General features: G+C 41.1%; 1 protein-coding gene across 1 annotated transcript in view; it reads left to right on the forward strand.

The window, feature by feature from the left end:
* tpcn3 (two pore segment channel 3) overlaps positions 1 to 14,261 on the forward strand; it is a 69,786-nt gene that overhangs the window by 53,870 nt on the left and 1,655 nt on the right. Inside the window, exons 11-17 of the mRNA XM_037689904.1 lie at positions 55 to 240; positions 7,766 to 7,830; positions 8,029 to 8,116; positions 8,374 to 8,443; positions 9,543 to 9,759; positions 10,923 to 11,013; positions 11,177 to 11,290. Coding sequence (XP_037545832.1) covers positions 55 to 240; positions 7,766 to 7,830; positions 8,029 to 8,116; positions 8,374 to 8,443; positions 9,543 to 9,759; positions 10,923 to 11,013; positions 11,177 to 11,290 — 831 coding nt within the window. The remainder of the gene's footprint in view (positions 1 to 54; positions 241 to 7,765; positions 7,831 to 8,028; positions 8,117 to 8,373; positions 8,444 to 9,542; positions 9,760 to 10,922; positions 11,014 to 11,176; positions 11,291 to 14,261) is intronic.

Consider the following 14,261-nt stretch of genomic DNA (forward strand, 5'->3'; position numbering starts at 1 on the left):
TGTGGTTCCACTTTTATGGGGACAATCTTTTTTTTCTTTTCTTTTTTCTTACAGAGGCTTCGTGATTGCTTTCGACCTGATCATTCTTGTGAATGCTGTTTTCATCGGTCTGGATGAGGAGAACCCCCTGATCTCTAACTCAGAATGGGTTTTCCTGACTCTCTACGTTTTTGAGATCTTCTTGAAACTCTACGTGTATGAGCCCAGGGCATTTTTCTCCAGACACAGTTTCTGGAACTGGTGAGGACAATTTACATTTAATAACACACACTTCATTCGCTGTCATTTTTTCCCCTTAAAGACAACAAATGACTGGTTATCCTCTCATTTAGTGCGGGCAGCTTTAAATGACGTTCCGTTGGTAAAATGAACAAGCAGAGATCCAGAGTTTGAACAGATAAAACCCAACTAAATAGAATGTCAGTATAGTTTATCTACTGTCAATGACTGATTTAACATTTTCCTTTTTACGTGCATACCTCAAAACATTACAGTGCATTATATCACCAGACACCCTCCTCACCATGACTGTGCCTTGAAACTGTGTCCTTGAGTGCCACAAACAGGATCACAGATGAGGGAAAGTCCTGGTGACGTCCAATGGGTAGTGGAAACAAACTCCACTTTGTGCTGAGAATTTACACAGCCTTTGATTTAGTTATACAGATACCAGATCATCCTTAAAGTGACCAGCAAATACCCCCCACCCACCCCACCCCACCACCACCACACACGGAATACGTAGTTCTCATGTGATGCAACATCCGGGCACTTTGTCATTAACCACCATCTTTGTAGGCAGTTTGTAGCTGTAGACACAGCTGAGTAAGTTTGTCAAGTATTTTTTCTTTAAGTAAATTGCAATGGTTGTTTTGTGCTGGGTTAGAGAATGTTCCAACCGGGCAGACAGTTCGGCAAAGCGCAGTTTTCACTTGATCCCGAAAATCAGGAAATGCCAAGGACCTCAAACGGAGTAGCTGAGTGTAGACCGTCATCAAGTCTGGCTTGGAAACATCGACCGCAAGGAACCGCCTTCAAAAACATCAAAAATCTGCTCATATCACTTTTATTCCATCCATCCATCCATTCTCTTCCACTTATGCGGGGTTGGGTCGCGGGGGTAGCAGCTTAAGTAGGGAGGCCCAGACTTCCGTCTCCCCAGCCACTTGGGCCAGATCCTCCGGGGGAATCCCAAGGCGTTCCCAGGCCAGCCGAGAAACATAGTCCCTCCAGCGTGTCCTGGGTCTTCTTCTGGGTCTCCTCCCGGTGGGACACACACACACTTTTATTCTGTTAAACAAAAAGTGATTAGTCATTTTGCTAAACAATGTCAGAGTATAAGTGCATGTGTGCTGGAACTACTCTGTTACATCTCTACTGTAGTTACCTTAGCTATGCTATGTACTAAACCTCCACACTATAACACGCATGGCAACAATGTGCTGGTTCTAGCCTCATGTTTGAGTCTGGGCTCTTTTTGTTAGGAGGCTGCATGTTAATATTTTGTTTAAACTTTTATTTAACCAATTAGATGTGACTGAGACTTAAAAATGTCTTTTTCAAGAGAGAATGGGTCAAGAATGACAGCAGCACACAAACGGTACCGCTCATAAAACCAGAACACCTTGTATCTGCAGACTTTGAGAGACATGTACGTGTATATTATTTGAGTTACTCTGCCAGTCACCAGAACTTTGTTATTCACATGAAGAGTTCGGACATCCTTCACACATCTATTAAAACACTGAATGAACGCATTCACTGATTTCTGGCTGCGAAGTTCCTCCATTGTGTAGGCACTCTGCGTATTCTCTAAATAATTAACAATATCACTTGTGGCAACTTGTCCACATTGTCTGACGTGTCTTTCTCTACCTCATACTCGACAGCAGCAATTTTCTGCATATATCTTTCACTTGCACATTGGTCAAGAGTATCAATTTACACTGCCTGGCCAAAAAAAAGGTTGCCATCAAAAATAAAAGGTCACATTAATATTTCGTAGGACCGCCTTTAGATTCGCTGTGGCATTGTTTGGATAAGCTTCTGCAATGTCACAAGATCTATTTCTATCCAGTGCTGCTAATTTTTCACCAAGATCTTGCATTGATGATGGCAGATTCTGACCACTGTGCAAAGCCTTCTCCATCCATCACATCCCTAACCACTCTTTCACAATTCCAACCCGATGAATCCTGGCATTGTCATCTTGGAATATGCCCGTGCCATCAGGGAAGAAAAGATCCATTGATGGAATAACCTGGTCATTCAGTATATTCAGGTAGTTGGCTGACCTCATTATTTGAGCACATACTGTTGCTGAACCTAGACCTGACCAACTGCAGCAACCACAGATCATAGCACTGCCCCCACAGGCTTGGTAACAGTAGGCACTGGTCATGATGGGTGCATCACTTCACCTGCCTCTCTTCTTACCCTGATGCACCATCACTCTGGAACAGGGTAACTCTGGACTCATCAGACCACATGACCTTCTTCCATTGCTCCAGAGTCCGATCTTTATGCTCACTAGCAAACTGAAGCCTTTTTTTCCAGTTAGCCTCAGTGGTTAGTGGTTTTCTTAAGGCTACACAGCTGTTCAGCCCCAATCCCTGGAGTTCTTTCACATTGTGTGTGTGGAAATGTTCTTACTTTCACTGTTAAACACAGCCCTGAGTGCTACTCTTGTTTTTCTTCCATTTGATTTCACCAAACATTTAAGTGATCACTGATCTCGATCATTCAGGATTTTTTCCGGCCACATTTCTTCCTCGAAGACGATGGGTCCCCACTATCCTTCCAGTTTTTAATAATGCATTGGACAGTTCTTAACTCAATTTTAGTAGTTTCTACAATCTCCTTAGATATTCTCTCTGCTTGATGCCAATGATTTGACCCTTCTCAAACAGACTGACATCTTTTCCACAACCACAACATGGTTGTTTAAGAAATGAGAAGCAACTGATTGCACCGGTTGGGGTTAAATAACTTGTTGCAGCTGAAACATAATCGCTCATGCAGTAATTATCCAATAGGAGGCTCGTACCTATTTGTTTGGTTAAATCCAGGTGGCGACTTTTTTTTTGGCCAGCCAGTGTACTTTGCTTTGGTCTGTCTAAAACCAACATGATCATCGTCTAGTGCTAGCCTACAAAAATGGTGGAAAAGTGGTATTGTGCAATACAGGTTGAGTTTGTGGGAACTATGTATTCCTCAGGGAACACTATCCTAAGCCAGATCCACAAAACACAGATGGATGGTTCGGCAAACTCCCCTGACAGCAATCCTGCACAGATAAAGACCCGGTTCACTGTTCAGTGACTGGGACATGCTATTCTGCTTCTCCTGAATCAGATGTTCAACAATAGGCCAAGGTCTCTCTTTCAGCACCCTGAAGGAAGCTTTACAAGGGAGGTGGCAATGTATGATCTATATTAATGTGTAGTTTGGTGGTTAAAAATCTCCACATGTACCAAGTGTGTTCCAGATTGATGTTTTGCCCTATCAAGGTAAAATCTACATCCAAGGTTTGTGCTGGTTCTCATTTCTGTGGATTGTCCTTTATTTAATTTTGTTTTTAGTCAGATTATGTAAAACCCACCAAGCCAAATTTCCTAACGCTTAATGGATAATTGAAGCTTGAGTAAAGAAAGAATCATGAAATAAAATGTAAAACACTTGAAATGTAAAACCACTCAGCTTTGTGTCCATTTCACACAGTTTACCTACATCCCAGATTATCAGTACAAGGTATGTTGTAACGTTTCTGTTTTACTATCGGCTGCTTTGTTTCTTTTTTCAGGGGGTTCTGGTCTGTTTTGTACTTCTGCCAAGTTGTTTGTTCAGACTGTACCCATACATTTTAGGTACAAAGATACTCTTTCACAGGTCTCTTTGTACCCTCCTTGACTTGCCTCATATCAACCTTACATCTCTACAAAATTGATGAATTAATCTATTGGAGCTTTTTTATTTATGTTTTATTGATGAGCAGATTTGAACCACTACCTTTAAGTGGTGGGATGCAGTTGCTTGTGTCTGCATGCGTTTATTTGCCTGTCTGTTGGCAAATATATCAAACCACTGAATTCATCTTTGAATTTACCAGATGCACATCAGTAGGATTTACAGATGTTCTGATAATGTTTGGTATGGTAGTAGTTGAGAGTCATTTCCAACACATAGTCTGAGATCTAAAAAAAAAATTGTGTAAAGTTTTTGCAGGGCTTAATTTGAGCTGGATCCTGCCGGAACAAGATCCGGGAACTCTTATTTTGACCGGGTGCATTCCAGTAACTGTTTCATGGATCCGGTAACTCTCGAGCCCAATAATAATAATTTTTTGAACAAATTTGACTGCCTTGAACGAATAAAACTTATATTGGATATGTAAACTGAAAAAATTACATAAACACTCATTTTAAACATAACAAGCTTTTTAATATCACATCAGAGCTGTCTCTTCACATTTCTGCTTCTGCTCTTAAAAAAATCTACGCCCCTAAAAGTTCAAAGTCATGGGCAATTTTATTAAAAAACACAAAAATATAATTAAACATTTTGTGCTACGCATAAGGCAGTTTTTTGTCCAAGTGTGGCTGAAAACTTAGAGCAGCGCTTGCTTGTTCCACGGTGCAGAGCCGGGAGGAGGATGAGGAGGCGCACCTGACCGCAGTGTGGGATATAGTAGGGTAAAGAATGATCCTGCACTTAATACACATAAATCAGACATAAAGCATTTAAAAGTGAATTAAAAATATGAACTGGCTTCTGTGGTAATTTTAGCCCCTTTTTGGGGGGTGCTCAAGCACCCCTAAAGTTTATCTCGGCTCACGAAAAATGAAGAATCCATCAATAGGATTTTATAAGGAACCTCAGTTCTCAAACCTTAGATTCATCAAAATATTAAATAAATATGGAATAAATGACGGCAGTCTTAAACGAGCCAGTAAAATCATATATATGTATATATATATTTTTTTTTTGCACGAGTCCCGCCACCTGTCAGTCAGTCCTGTAGGCACGTCAGCAACTGACCAATCAGCGACCTCAATTTGTCCTGAATGAACGCCCCTTACCTGCAGAGCTGCAGTGGTGCTGCATTGCAAATGCTTTGCAGTCATTTCAATAATGAGTTTACATCTTTTGTTTCATGTTAATCTTCTGTAATAAACCTTTGTAAAATGCACCAGAATGCAGGAAATGGCATCTACTTCATTCAAAATTCTCTGGGGGAGGACCCCCCAGACCCCCCCCCCCCCCAACATCCCCCCCAACCCTGGCCCGCCCACTATTTGCGTTCTGGCGTCAGTTGGTTTTCAAATTAAGCTCGGGCAAGGTGGTAGGCAATGTTTACTTCTTAACAGAATTCTAGTTTCAGTTGTAGATGATTGCTTTGAGTTTCAACATCTGTCCAGTACTTTGTGAGATATTTTGCTAACAGGTTGAACACAAATGCACAATAATGTTGTTGACTGAAGTGAAGAACAGCTTGATGCTGTGCAGGGTCATGGGGAGCTGCGGTCTGTAATGACATGCACGCATGGTAAGCCCATGGTACGAAATGTCACCTGCTGTGTACAAGGTGAGGGTACGACTTGGCAGAAGTACAAATCAACCAGCACTTTTTGAGCTGTCCATTTCAAGAAGTGCTTGGAACAACTTTATGATGCCTGAAGCAGCAACCTTTTTATTTATTTATTTTTCATTTGAGCGTTAAGGATTAAAGCAACTTTTGAAGTCTGGAGCCTCATTTACAGCCACAAAGTCTGAAAATAAAAACTCAACATTTGAAAAGGGAAAACCATAAATAATTATTTTTTTCCTTTAAAAAGAAATAATTCATTGTATATAACTTGATTTGGTCATTCCATCATTTTTCTCTCATAGTTTTTCTTTCAGACTTTTTATTGCAAACTTTTGTAGTGTTTATTGCATCAGCCTGCTTTAAATACCGCCTACACTCAGCGTGCAGTTATTTCAGCCCATCGTAGGATTTATGTAGAGTCTAATGGCTGGTTTATGAAACTGGTCCTTTACTCTTATAAAACAGTGTGCATTATATTGTGATGCATGTTCTAATAAAATTAAATCCTGTATCATCTATGTAACAGGTATGAAGGTCACACAGGAAACAGAAAATGGTGCTTCAGATGAGTTTCAGCCACTGGAGTGGTTCATACTGTGGCCGTCCCAAAATTCTTGTGGCGTTCAATGTCAGCCTATTTTTCATGTGTGAAACTCACCACTCTATCAGCTTCATTAACAGTGGCTGGTCAGTGGAATATTTAAGATTTCATAAATATTCAGTATACAAACAATTTGTGAATATGATGCACATAATGAATGTTTTTAGTGAATGTTATTATATGAACTCTATGGGTTTGGTACCTCTAACGCAGCAGCTACTGCCTAAGCTGAAGTGATAAGCCATGCTGCTTCATCGTCTCTGATGTCCCTCAGTACATGTGCTCATTTTTTGTGCCGCCATTCGTCAAAACGATGAGAAAGTGGAGGACCAGATGTAGTTTGCAGTTTTACTGGTGGGTCATCCAGTGACGTAGCTTTGCTGGCTAATCAACGGCTGCCGTCTGCTTACGTTAAAATCGGCCCCTCGAAGCAGCACCCATGGAACTACTGGTCCAAACGAGGCGGCTTTATAAACCGAGCCGAGTGGAGGTGGGTACAGACAGCGGAGAGGCCCCAGTGACCCAATGAGAAGGTGCTGCTTCTCAGACGGAGGTGGTTGCAGCTTCTCAGACTGAAGAAGTTTTTTGGACAAAAGATGAAACGTTTCAACAAGAAGAACCCATCCAGAGGACCTGACCTACCTTTAAGTTCATGTACTTGGATTACTGAGCACGCATGAAGACATTTTATAGTTTAGAGTTGTTTCAAGAGGACAGTCATCTACATGGCTCTGTATGTTCTGTGCATTAGTTTGCCATCTGCTCCTAAACAGGTCTCTCTTGAAAATGAGTTCTCGTGGCTCAATGAGACTACCTGGATAAATAAAGGCTAAATGGGGTGGGGGGATTGAGACCGAACACATCACTTTAAACTGTGAAACCATTATGCTGCAGCTGTGCACATATTTTCCTATTTCATTGGCAATTTTTGCTTTTTCCCAGTTGGATCTCCTGCTGGTGAGTCGTGAATGTGCAGTGACTTTTCCCAGACATGCTTGCAGTGTTGGTTTTTATTCTTCGAGGATGAATTAATAGAACTGGATGCTGGATTGACCCAGAAAAAGGTTAAAAAACTAAAACAACTGGACTTCTATTCTGAAGCTGAAGAAGTTCTTGTTTTGTTTTTTATTTTTTAACCTTTTTGTTGGATTGATCATGACCTGGGTGACTGAAAATCTTAATTGCTGAATTGATCAGTAATAAACCACTATTTATTTTTGTGTTTATTTAAATGTATTGGTTGGCTTTAAGTTTAATAAGACACTTTTATTTAAAATAAGATCAAATTTCTATTTTTTTTTTTTTTTACATTATTAATACTTGACTTTGAAAAATATGTCCAGTCAACTTTTATATAGAAGTTTAGAAATTGGGGCATTAGAGTTTTTAGGATTTTTTTTGTTTATTCACATTTTGTTTTAGCCACATTATCATAAGTTGCCTCTTGGTCAAATTTGCATCATCCAGCTTTTTTAATACATCCCTGTTTTGTTTCTGTATTTCTAGTGCCAGACTGTCATGGTGTAAACAAAAATGTATGAAATCTTCCAGTTTTCAACAACGACTCGTCTCTGCAGGTTTGACACCATCATTGTCATCTCAGCTCTTATCGCCACCATCATAAACTCTGCCATGAAGTCATGTAAGTACTTTTTATTTTCATTTCAACGATAACAGCACAACGTATAATAAACTAAAAGATAATAAAACCAACTCTAAATGAGTATTTAAAGAGAACACAGTTGTTACTGAGCCTTGGTGGTTGTTTCTGTCCTCAAAAAAGAAAATGAGTATCTGTCACCAAACTGTCTTTCTTTGTAACGGTTTCTATCCCACATAGCGGGAGGGTACACCAGCCGACAGATCCTGGACATTGTCTTCATCCTGCGAATCCTCAGACTGATCCGGGTGGTGGACAGTATCCAGAGGTTTGGCTCCACATGTTTCTGAGTTTCCCTGGACACACAGGGCATTGGTCTCTAGTAAAGGTTCGACATGTGAGCTTAAACGCTGTCGAGTAAAACGATATTTTGCCACTGCCTCATCTATGATTATACTTATGAACCAACAGAGGACCTCATCTTTTCTCCTAACTTACTCAGATTATTCTTTTTTGATTGGTTCATATGTTTGATAAGTATAGTTTTCCTGTGTCTGAACAAGTTTTACTTCTATTCTCTGTTAGGTTTCAAACAATCATCAATACGCTGATCAGGATTGGACCAGCCATTCTCACATTTGGACAGCTCATTATTGTAAGTAGATTAAAACACGACCAAACCTTTAAATACGGTGCTGGATGTCCTCAAACGCCTGAAAATAGAGCTGTAGCGTGCAAACCACAAATACAGGTATTCTCGTGGCTCTTGTTCAAAGCAGGAAAAATGTGTCTGACGGTGTGTCTAACGCAGGCCTGCTGTTAGTCACAACATGCAGGAACCTTCAGTAAAATGAGTGAGTTGCAACAGTTCCGATGTCGAGTTAAACCTGATGAGCTGGTGGAAAAGCAACGAGTCTGCAGATATTTTTATTATCACTGAGAGAAATGAATGACTGATTCAAAGTTTGACACGTCAGTGATATTAAGGCACTAGGTGAACATTTGAAGGTCACTAAAATTGGAACAGACGTCAACTGGTTTAGTCACATTTTCTTCTTCTTCTTTTGGCTTTTCCCTCTTCAGGTGTTTCCACAGTGAGTCATCTTCCTCCATCTCTCTCTCTGTCCGCTGTGTCCTCTGTCCTCACTCCAACTACCTCCATGTCCTCTCTAACTGCATCCAGATATCTCCTCTGTCTTTTTCCTAGCAGCTTCATTTCTAACATCCTTCTACCAATATACCCACTGTCCCTCCTCTGGACATGTCCAAACCACTGTCCCTCCTCTGGACATGTCCAAACCATCTCAGTCTGGCCTCCCTAACTTTATCTCCCAGTTGTTCAACCTGTGCTGTACCTCTGATGATCTCATTCCTGATCTTATCCATCCTTGTCACTCTTGAGGAGAACCTCAACATCTTCATTTCCACCACTTCCAGTTCTGTTTCCTGTCTTTCTGTCAGTGCCACTGTCTGCAAACCGTACGACGTAGCTGGTCTCACTACTCTCTTGTAAACTTTTCACTTGACTTTTGCTGATGGTGCACCAAGTACGGGTAAAAGAGGTACAGTATACTGACTCGTGCTCCCTAGCGTCTGGTTTGGTTTAACCACATTTTAATAATTCACCAAAGAGGTTTCAGCATAAACTAGAATTTGTTCTGACTACCGTAGTTCACAAACCTAACAAAAGAGCCACCTGCTTAGGGGTCTTAAAACTAAAAGTGGCCTCTTGTTAATGTTCTCCTTCTCCTCAGGTGGTCTTTTACATCTTCGCCATGGTGGGGATGGAGCTCTTTAAGCACAAAGTGAAGTTTTATGAAGACTCCAATGATTCAGCAAAGACATATTGTGGAAACCCTCTGCTGAATAATACGGCCTTTGCACAACTCGGCTACTGCAAGAACAACTTCAACAACGTGGTGTCCTCCTTCATCCTGCTGGTGGAGCTCACTGTGGTTAACCAGTGGCACGATATCCTTTATACGAACACGCACCGCTGCTGGGCGTTTTGGACTTTAATCACATGGACCTGAGCTCAGTTGCTACACAATCTGGGGATCTACACATATTTATATAAACCTTAACTCAGCCTTTATTAACTTTACATTTCATGGATAAAGCAACAAAAATATGTTTTATGTTGCAGACTAATGCAACAGTTGTGTATTTTATCTGAGTACTTTACACTCGGTACTCCATAAAGTGAAAATAAAATCAAAATTTTATACAATTTTGCAAATTAACAAAAAAAAAACAAGTACTGAGATATAAAACTTCTGTAAGTATTCAGAGCTTGTACTTGGTATTTTGAAGAACCTGTAGCAGCAGGTCCATGTTAATGATCGACAGTACTGAACGTGAGGCAGGCACTAATAAGATGGGCAACGGTGTCTGAGTGGTTAGAGCAGTCGTCCTCCAATGCAAGAGTTGGGGGTTCGATTCCACCAGCAGTCGCATGTTGAAGTGTCACTGGGCAAGACACTGAACCCCTCATTGCTTCTGATGTGTGTCCCATCGGTGTATGAATGTGATAAAGCTCTGATTAGTCTCTATAGATGGATAAATGGGGCACAGATTGTTGCAAAGAGCTTTGAGTATCTTGATAAGATAGAAAGGAATTAAACAAGTACAGTCCATTTACCATTTAAGATTGAGAAGTACAGGGACAGACGTTTCTTTAAAATCAATGTTTATGTGGAGGTCATTTCCAACTTTAATGAGTGCTGTTTCAGTATTGTGTGCAAACGACGAGACGATACATTCTCATTTTCCACGACGACCTGGCAAAGAGGCAGCAGATACAGAAGTGGTAAGACGGCAGAAGGACAACGTATGAACAACAGACAACCAAACGTCAAATCTTACACACAGTTTAACAATATTACTCAACTGTTACAAGTTTAGTAGCTCAAAGTGAGACGCTGTCCAGGTTGTACATCCTGCAAGGTGAGGTGTGGCCACTGCTGTTCTGTTCGGTATCAATAATTGCTTCATTAAAAATTGAAGCAAAATGTTCACACTTTTCTAATTCTACATACTACAGTACTACATACTATTTCAGATGGAAATGTTGTTTCTTCAGTCACATTTCCAATTTGTTTTGGCCTTTGTTTGTTTCCTTAATGTGACTTCACTGCTCAGCAGTGGCTTTGCCACAGTCACTCATGTGTCAGCCAGGATCTTCTTTGTCCTCTTCCACATCGTGGTTGTAATTATCATCGTCAAGTAAGAACAAAATCACCTTCTCACACGTTGTCTTTACTGCCCTGGTCAACTGCACTCAGAAAAACTGCATCATGTCCAAGTACTTTTATTGACCCGTCTTCGCTAACAGTGAATTGTTGGCCAAATGTTTCTGTTGTACCTCTGTCTCTTTGTCACCTCTCAGTATTTTTGTGGCGTTCGTCCTCGAGGCGTTCTTTGTGGAGTACTCCATGGATAAAAATGACCTGCAGACATCTCTGGAGAAGAAGATTGAGGAACTGGAGCTCGCTGTGGCACAGTATGTTACCATGGCAACCCCTCACATCTCTGCATCTAAATATTAAACAGCGTGTAACCATTATATGGATGAATCTTTTAATATACACTTCATGGGCACTTTATTAGGAACAACTGCTTGTAGCTAAACGCCTTTAGGTATGTAGACATAGTGACAACAACTTGATGAAGTTCAAACCGGGCATTAGAATGGACTGTGTGACTTTGAATGCAGCACGGTTGCTGGTGTCGTGTGTTCTGGTCTGAGTCTAATCCTTGAAGTAGATGGGTTACAGCAGCAGAAGACCCTACCAGGTGCCACTGCACTGTCGGCTGAAAACAGGAAAGTGAAGATACGCATCACACAGGTTCACCAAAATTGGACAATAAGGAATTGGGGGGTTGGAGAGTTGGATTGCCTAGATCGATGGATCTGCATTCACTGAACCACAATAATCTCCACAGCCACCAGACCTCAGTCCAATCATCACCTTGTGATGTGGTGGAGCTGGATGTTCACTTGTTGGAACCCAGACCAGTGGTCATTCCGTTTGTAGCGGGAATATCAGAGAAACTGAGACATTTATTTTCTAAACACAACGTCCCAGTGGCTTTTAAACCCCAAAATATATTACGGCAAAGACTGGTTCATCCCAAAGATCCAGTCCCCCGGCACAAACAGAGTAATGTTGTGTATGTTGTTCAGTGTCAGGAGGGTGATCAGTCTTACGTCGGGGAAACTAAACAGCCACTGGCCAAAAGGATGGACCAGCACAGAAGAACAACATCATCAGGCCAGGACTCTGCGGTCTACACTCATCTCCAGGCCAGCGGTCACTCTTTCAGGGATGAAGATGTTCACATCCTGGACAGAGAGGAACGATGGTTTGAGAGAGGAGTAAAGGAGGCCATCTTTGTGAAAAGAAACCGTCCATCATTAAACAGGGGTGGAGGCCTCCGGGTTCAACTGTCCCCCTCTTACAATGCTGTGATTGCTAGTATCACTCAGCCCCCTGTGAATAGTAAACAGCCATCAGGTGCTAATGATCCATTGTTAGGCTGATGGTCCTTCTTGAGCATGTGATCAGCTGGTTTTGGTTGTCAGCAGCAAACTGGTTGATCCACTCTGAGAAGGTGCTGTTTATAAAGGCTCCAGTATACTGCCGCGTATGTCCGTTCACGCGTACGTACGCGTGTACTGTATGCAGACAGTTCAGACATGATACTCCAGCGTACACCCCGAGCAGCTGCAGAGCAGCTTCACAGACAAGGGGTGTTTGCCTTTGGGACAAATTGAGGTCGCTGATTGGTCATTTGCTGACACGCCTACTGGATTGATTGACAGGTCGGAAAAAAGAAAAAAGCGAGCGCTGGCAGCCTCCGCCGCAGCGGTGTTCTGTGTTTATATGTTGTTAATAAAAAAATCTAAAAAATAAAAAAAAATAAACAGAGTGCTAGCTCTACAGCCCACACATCAGACCAGCCCACCAGTGTTGTGGCTTTGTGCCACAATCGTGTTCAAAACAGCTGAGACGGTCACCTTAGTTCAAAAGATTTATTTGACAAACAGGAGTTACAGATATTCAGAGACAAACAATTACATTTGTAAAATATATGCATATATTTGGAGCATTAAAGAACGAACCGTCTCAGTCTGCGCTTCCCCGGAAATGCTCGCTGGGCGTGTGTCATTTCCGGCTTTTACCAAAGTTTGAGAAGGCTAGCTTTCTGATTGGTTTAGACCCGGTTACTATGGTTACTGGTCTAGCCCGCCCCCCTCTTACTGCGTTCCAGAGATAAGATATGGAGGCTTGGTTTCTTCGTCTGCGTTCAGACTGTTCATACTCTAGTTTCAGTTTAGCTTGATTATACCTTATTGATATTTGAGTTAAAATTGTTTCTTTCTAGGAATAATTAACAACTATTAATTATTAACTAACTCATGTTTATGTGTTTTTAATTGATCCCTCTGGCTTATTCTTGTGTATCAGTTCAGCTAAAGTCACCCTGCCCCCACATCTAGCAAAACTCTATTAAACCTGTGTCGACCCTGTATCCAACAATGATTAAACGATTAAATGCTAATTGTTATTATTAAGAGAGAACCTGAGGGATTTTATTTAGTCAAACTATATTAAGTCTAAATTAAAGAAATGTGTTCTAGCTTTATTTATGTTAATCAGTGTGTATGTGAACTTGTAAAATTATCATTAGCTAATATAAGATAATATGTAAAGGTAAAATAGTTAGAATTAGTAAACATTTTCTATAAATATAGTTCAACCCTGGAAGAAAGACACACACACACTTTGTATAACATGACATTTGAATGCTTGATAGGAAATATAAAAAGATATAAAAATATGAAATCCAGCACCAGGAAATCTCCAGACCCTCCCACAGTCACACTGGACCTGAGTTTAATTTGCTCCTGACAAATTCCTCCATTTCTCACCATTTCAGTCATGGCATCAACGGAGGAGGAAGAGATCACTGCCTCTTGGCAAAAAACAAAGGAAAAGGCCAGATCAGGGATGAAGAAGGGGAATTTAATACATTGGTGTTGCATACAAAACAATCCGTCGCTGGGCAGTTTATTGTGCGACACCGCGTACGCGTACGCGGTCGTAAAAATTTGAGGTTTGCACAGAGGCTACGCTGGGGGGTACGCACGTACCTCTGCGTATGGATGTACGCGGCAGTATACTGGGGGCTTTAGACTGAGCTGAATACAGCACCTCAGATTGAGTAAGTCTTTTGGATGAAAGACGAAACGTTTTTAAATTATTTTGTTTTTGTTTTGCTTTGTTTTGTTTTTTTGAATGTCCAGAGGACCAGATTTGACTTTTTTTGATATAAGCAGCATGGTTCTGTTTGCAGTGTGGTTCTCTTAACAACATGATCTTGATAGCAGCGCAGTCCTGTTGGTAGCATGGTACTGTTAGTAGCATGGTACTGTTAGCAGCATGGTACTGTTAGCAGCATGGTACTGT

The sequence above is a fragment of the Nematolebias whitei genome, chromosome 16 (assembly GCF_014905685.2).
Source record: "Nematolebias whitei isolate Nwh7 chromosome 16, NemWhi1, whole genome shotgun sequence".
NCBI classification, from domain to species: Eukaryota; Metazoa; Chordata; class Actinopteri; order Cyprinodontiformes; family Rivulidae; genus Nematolebias; species Nematolebias whitei.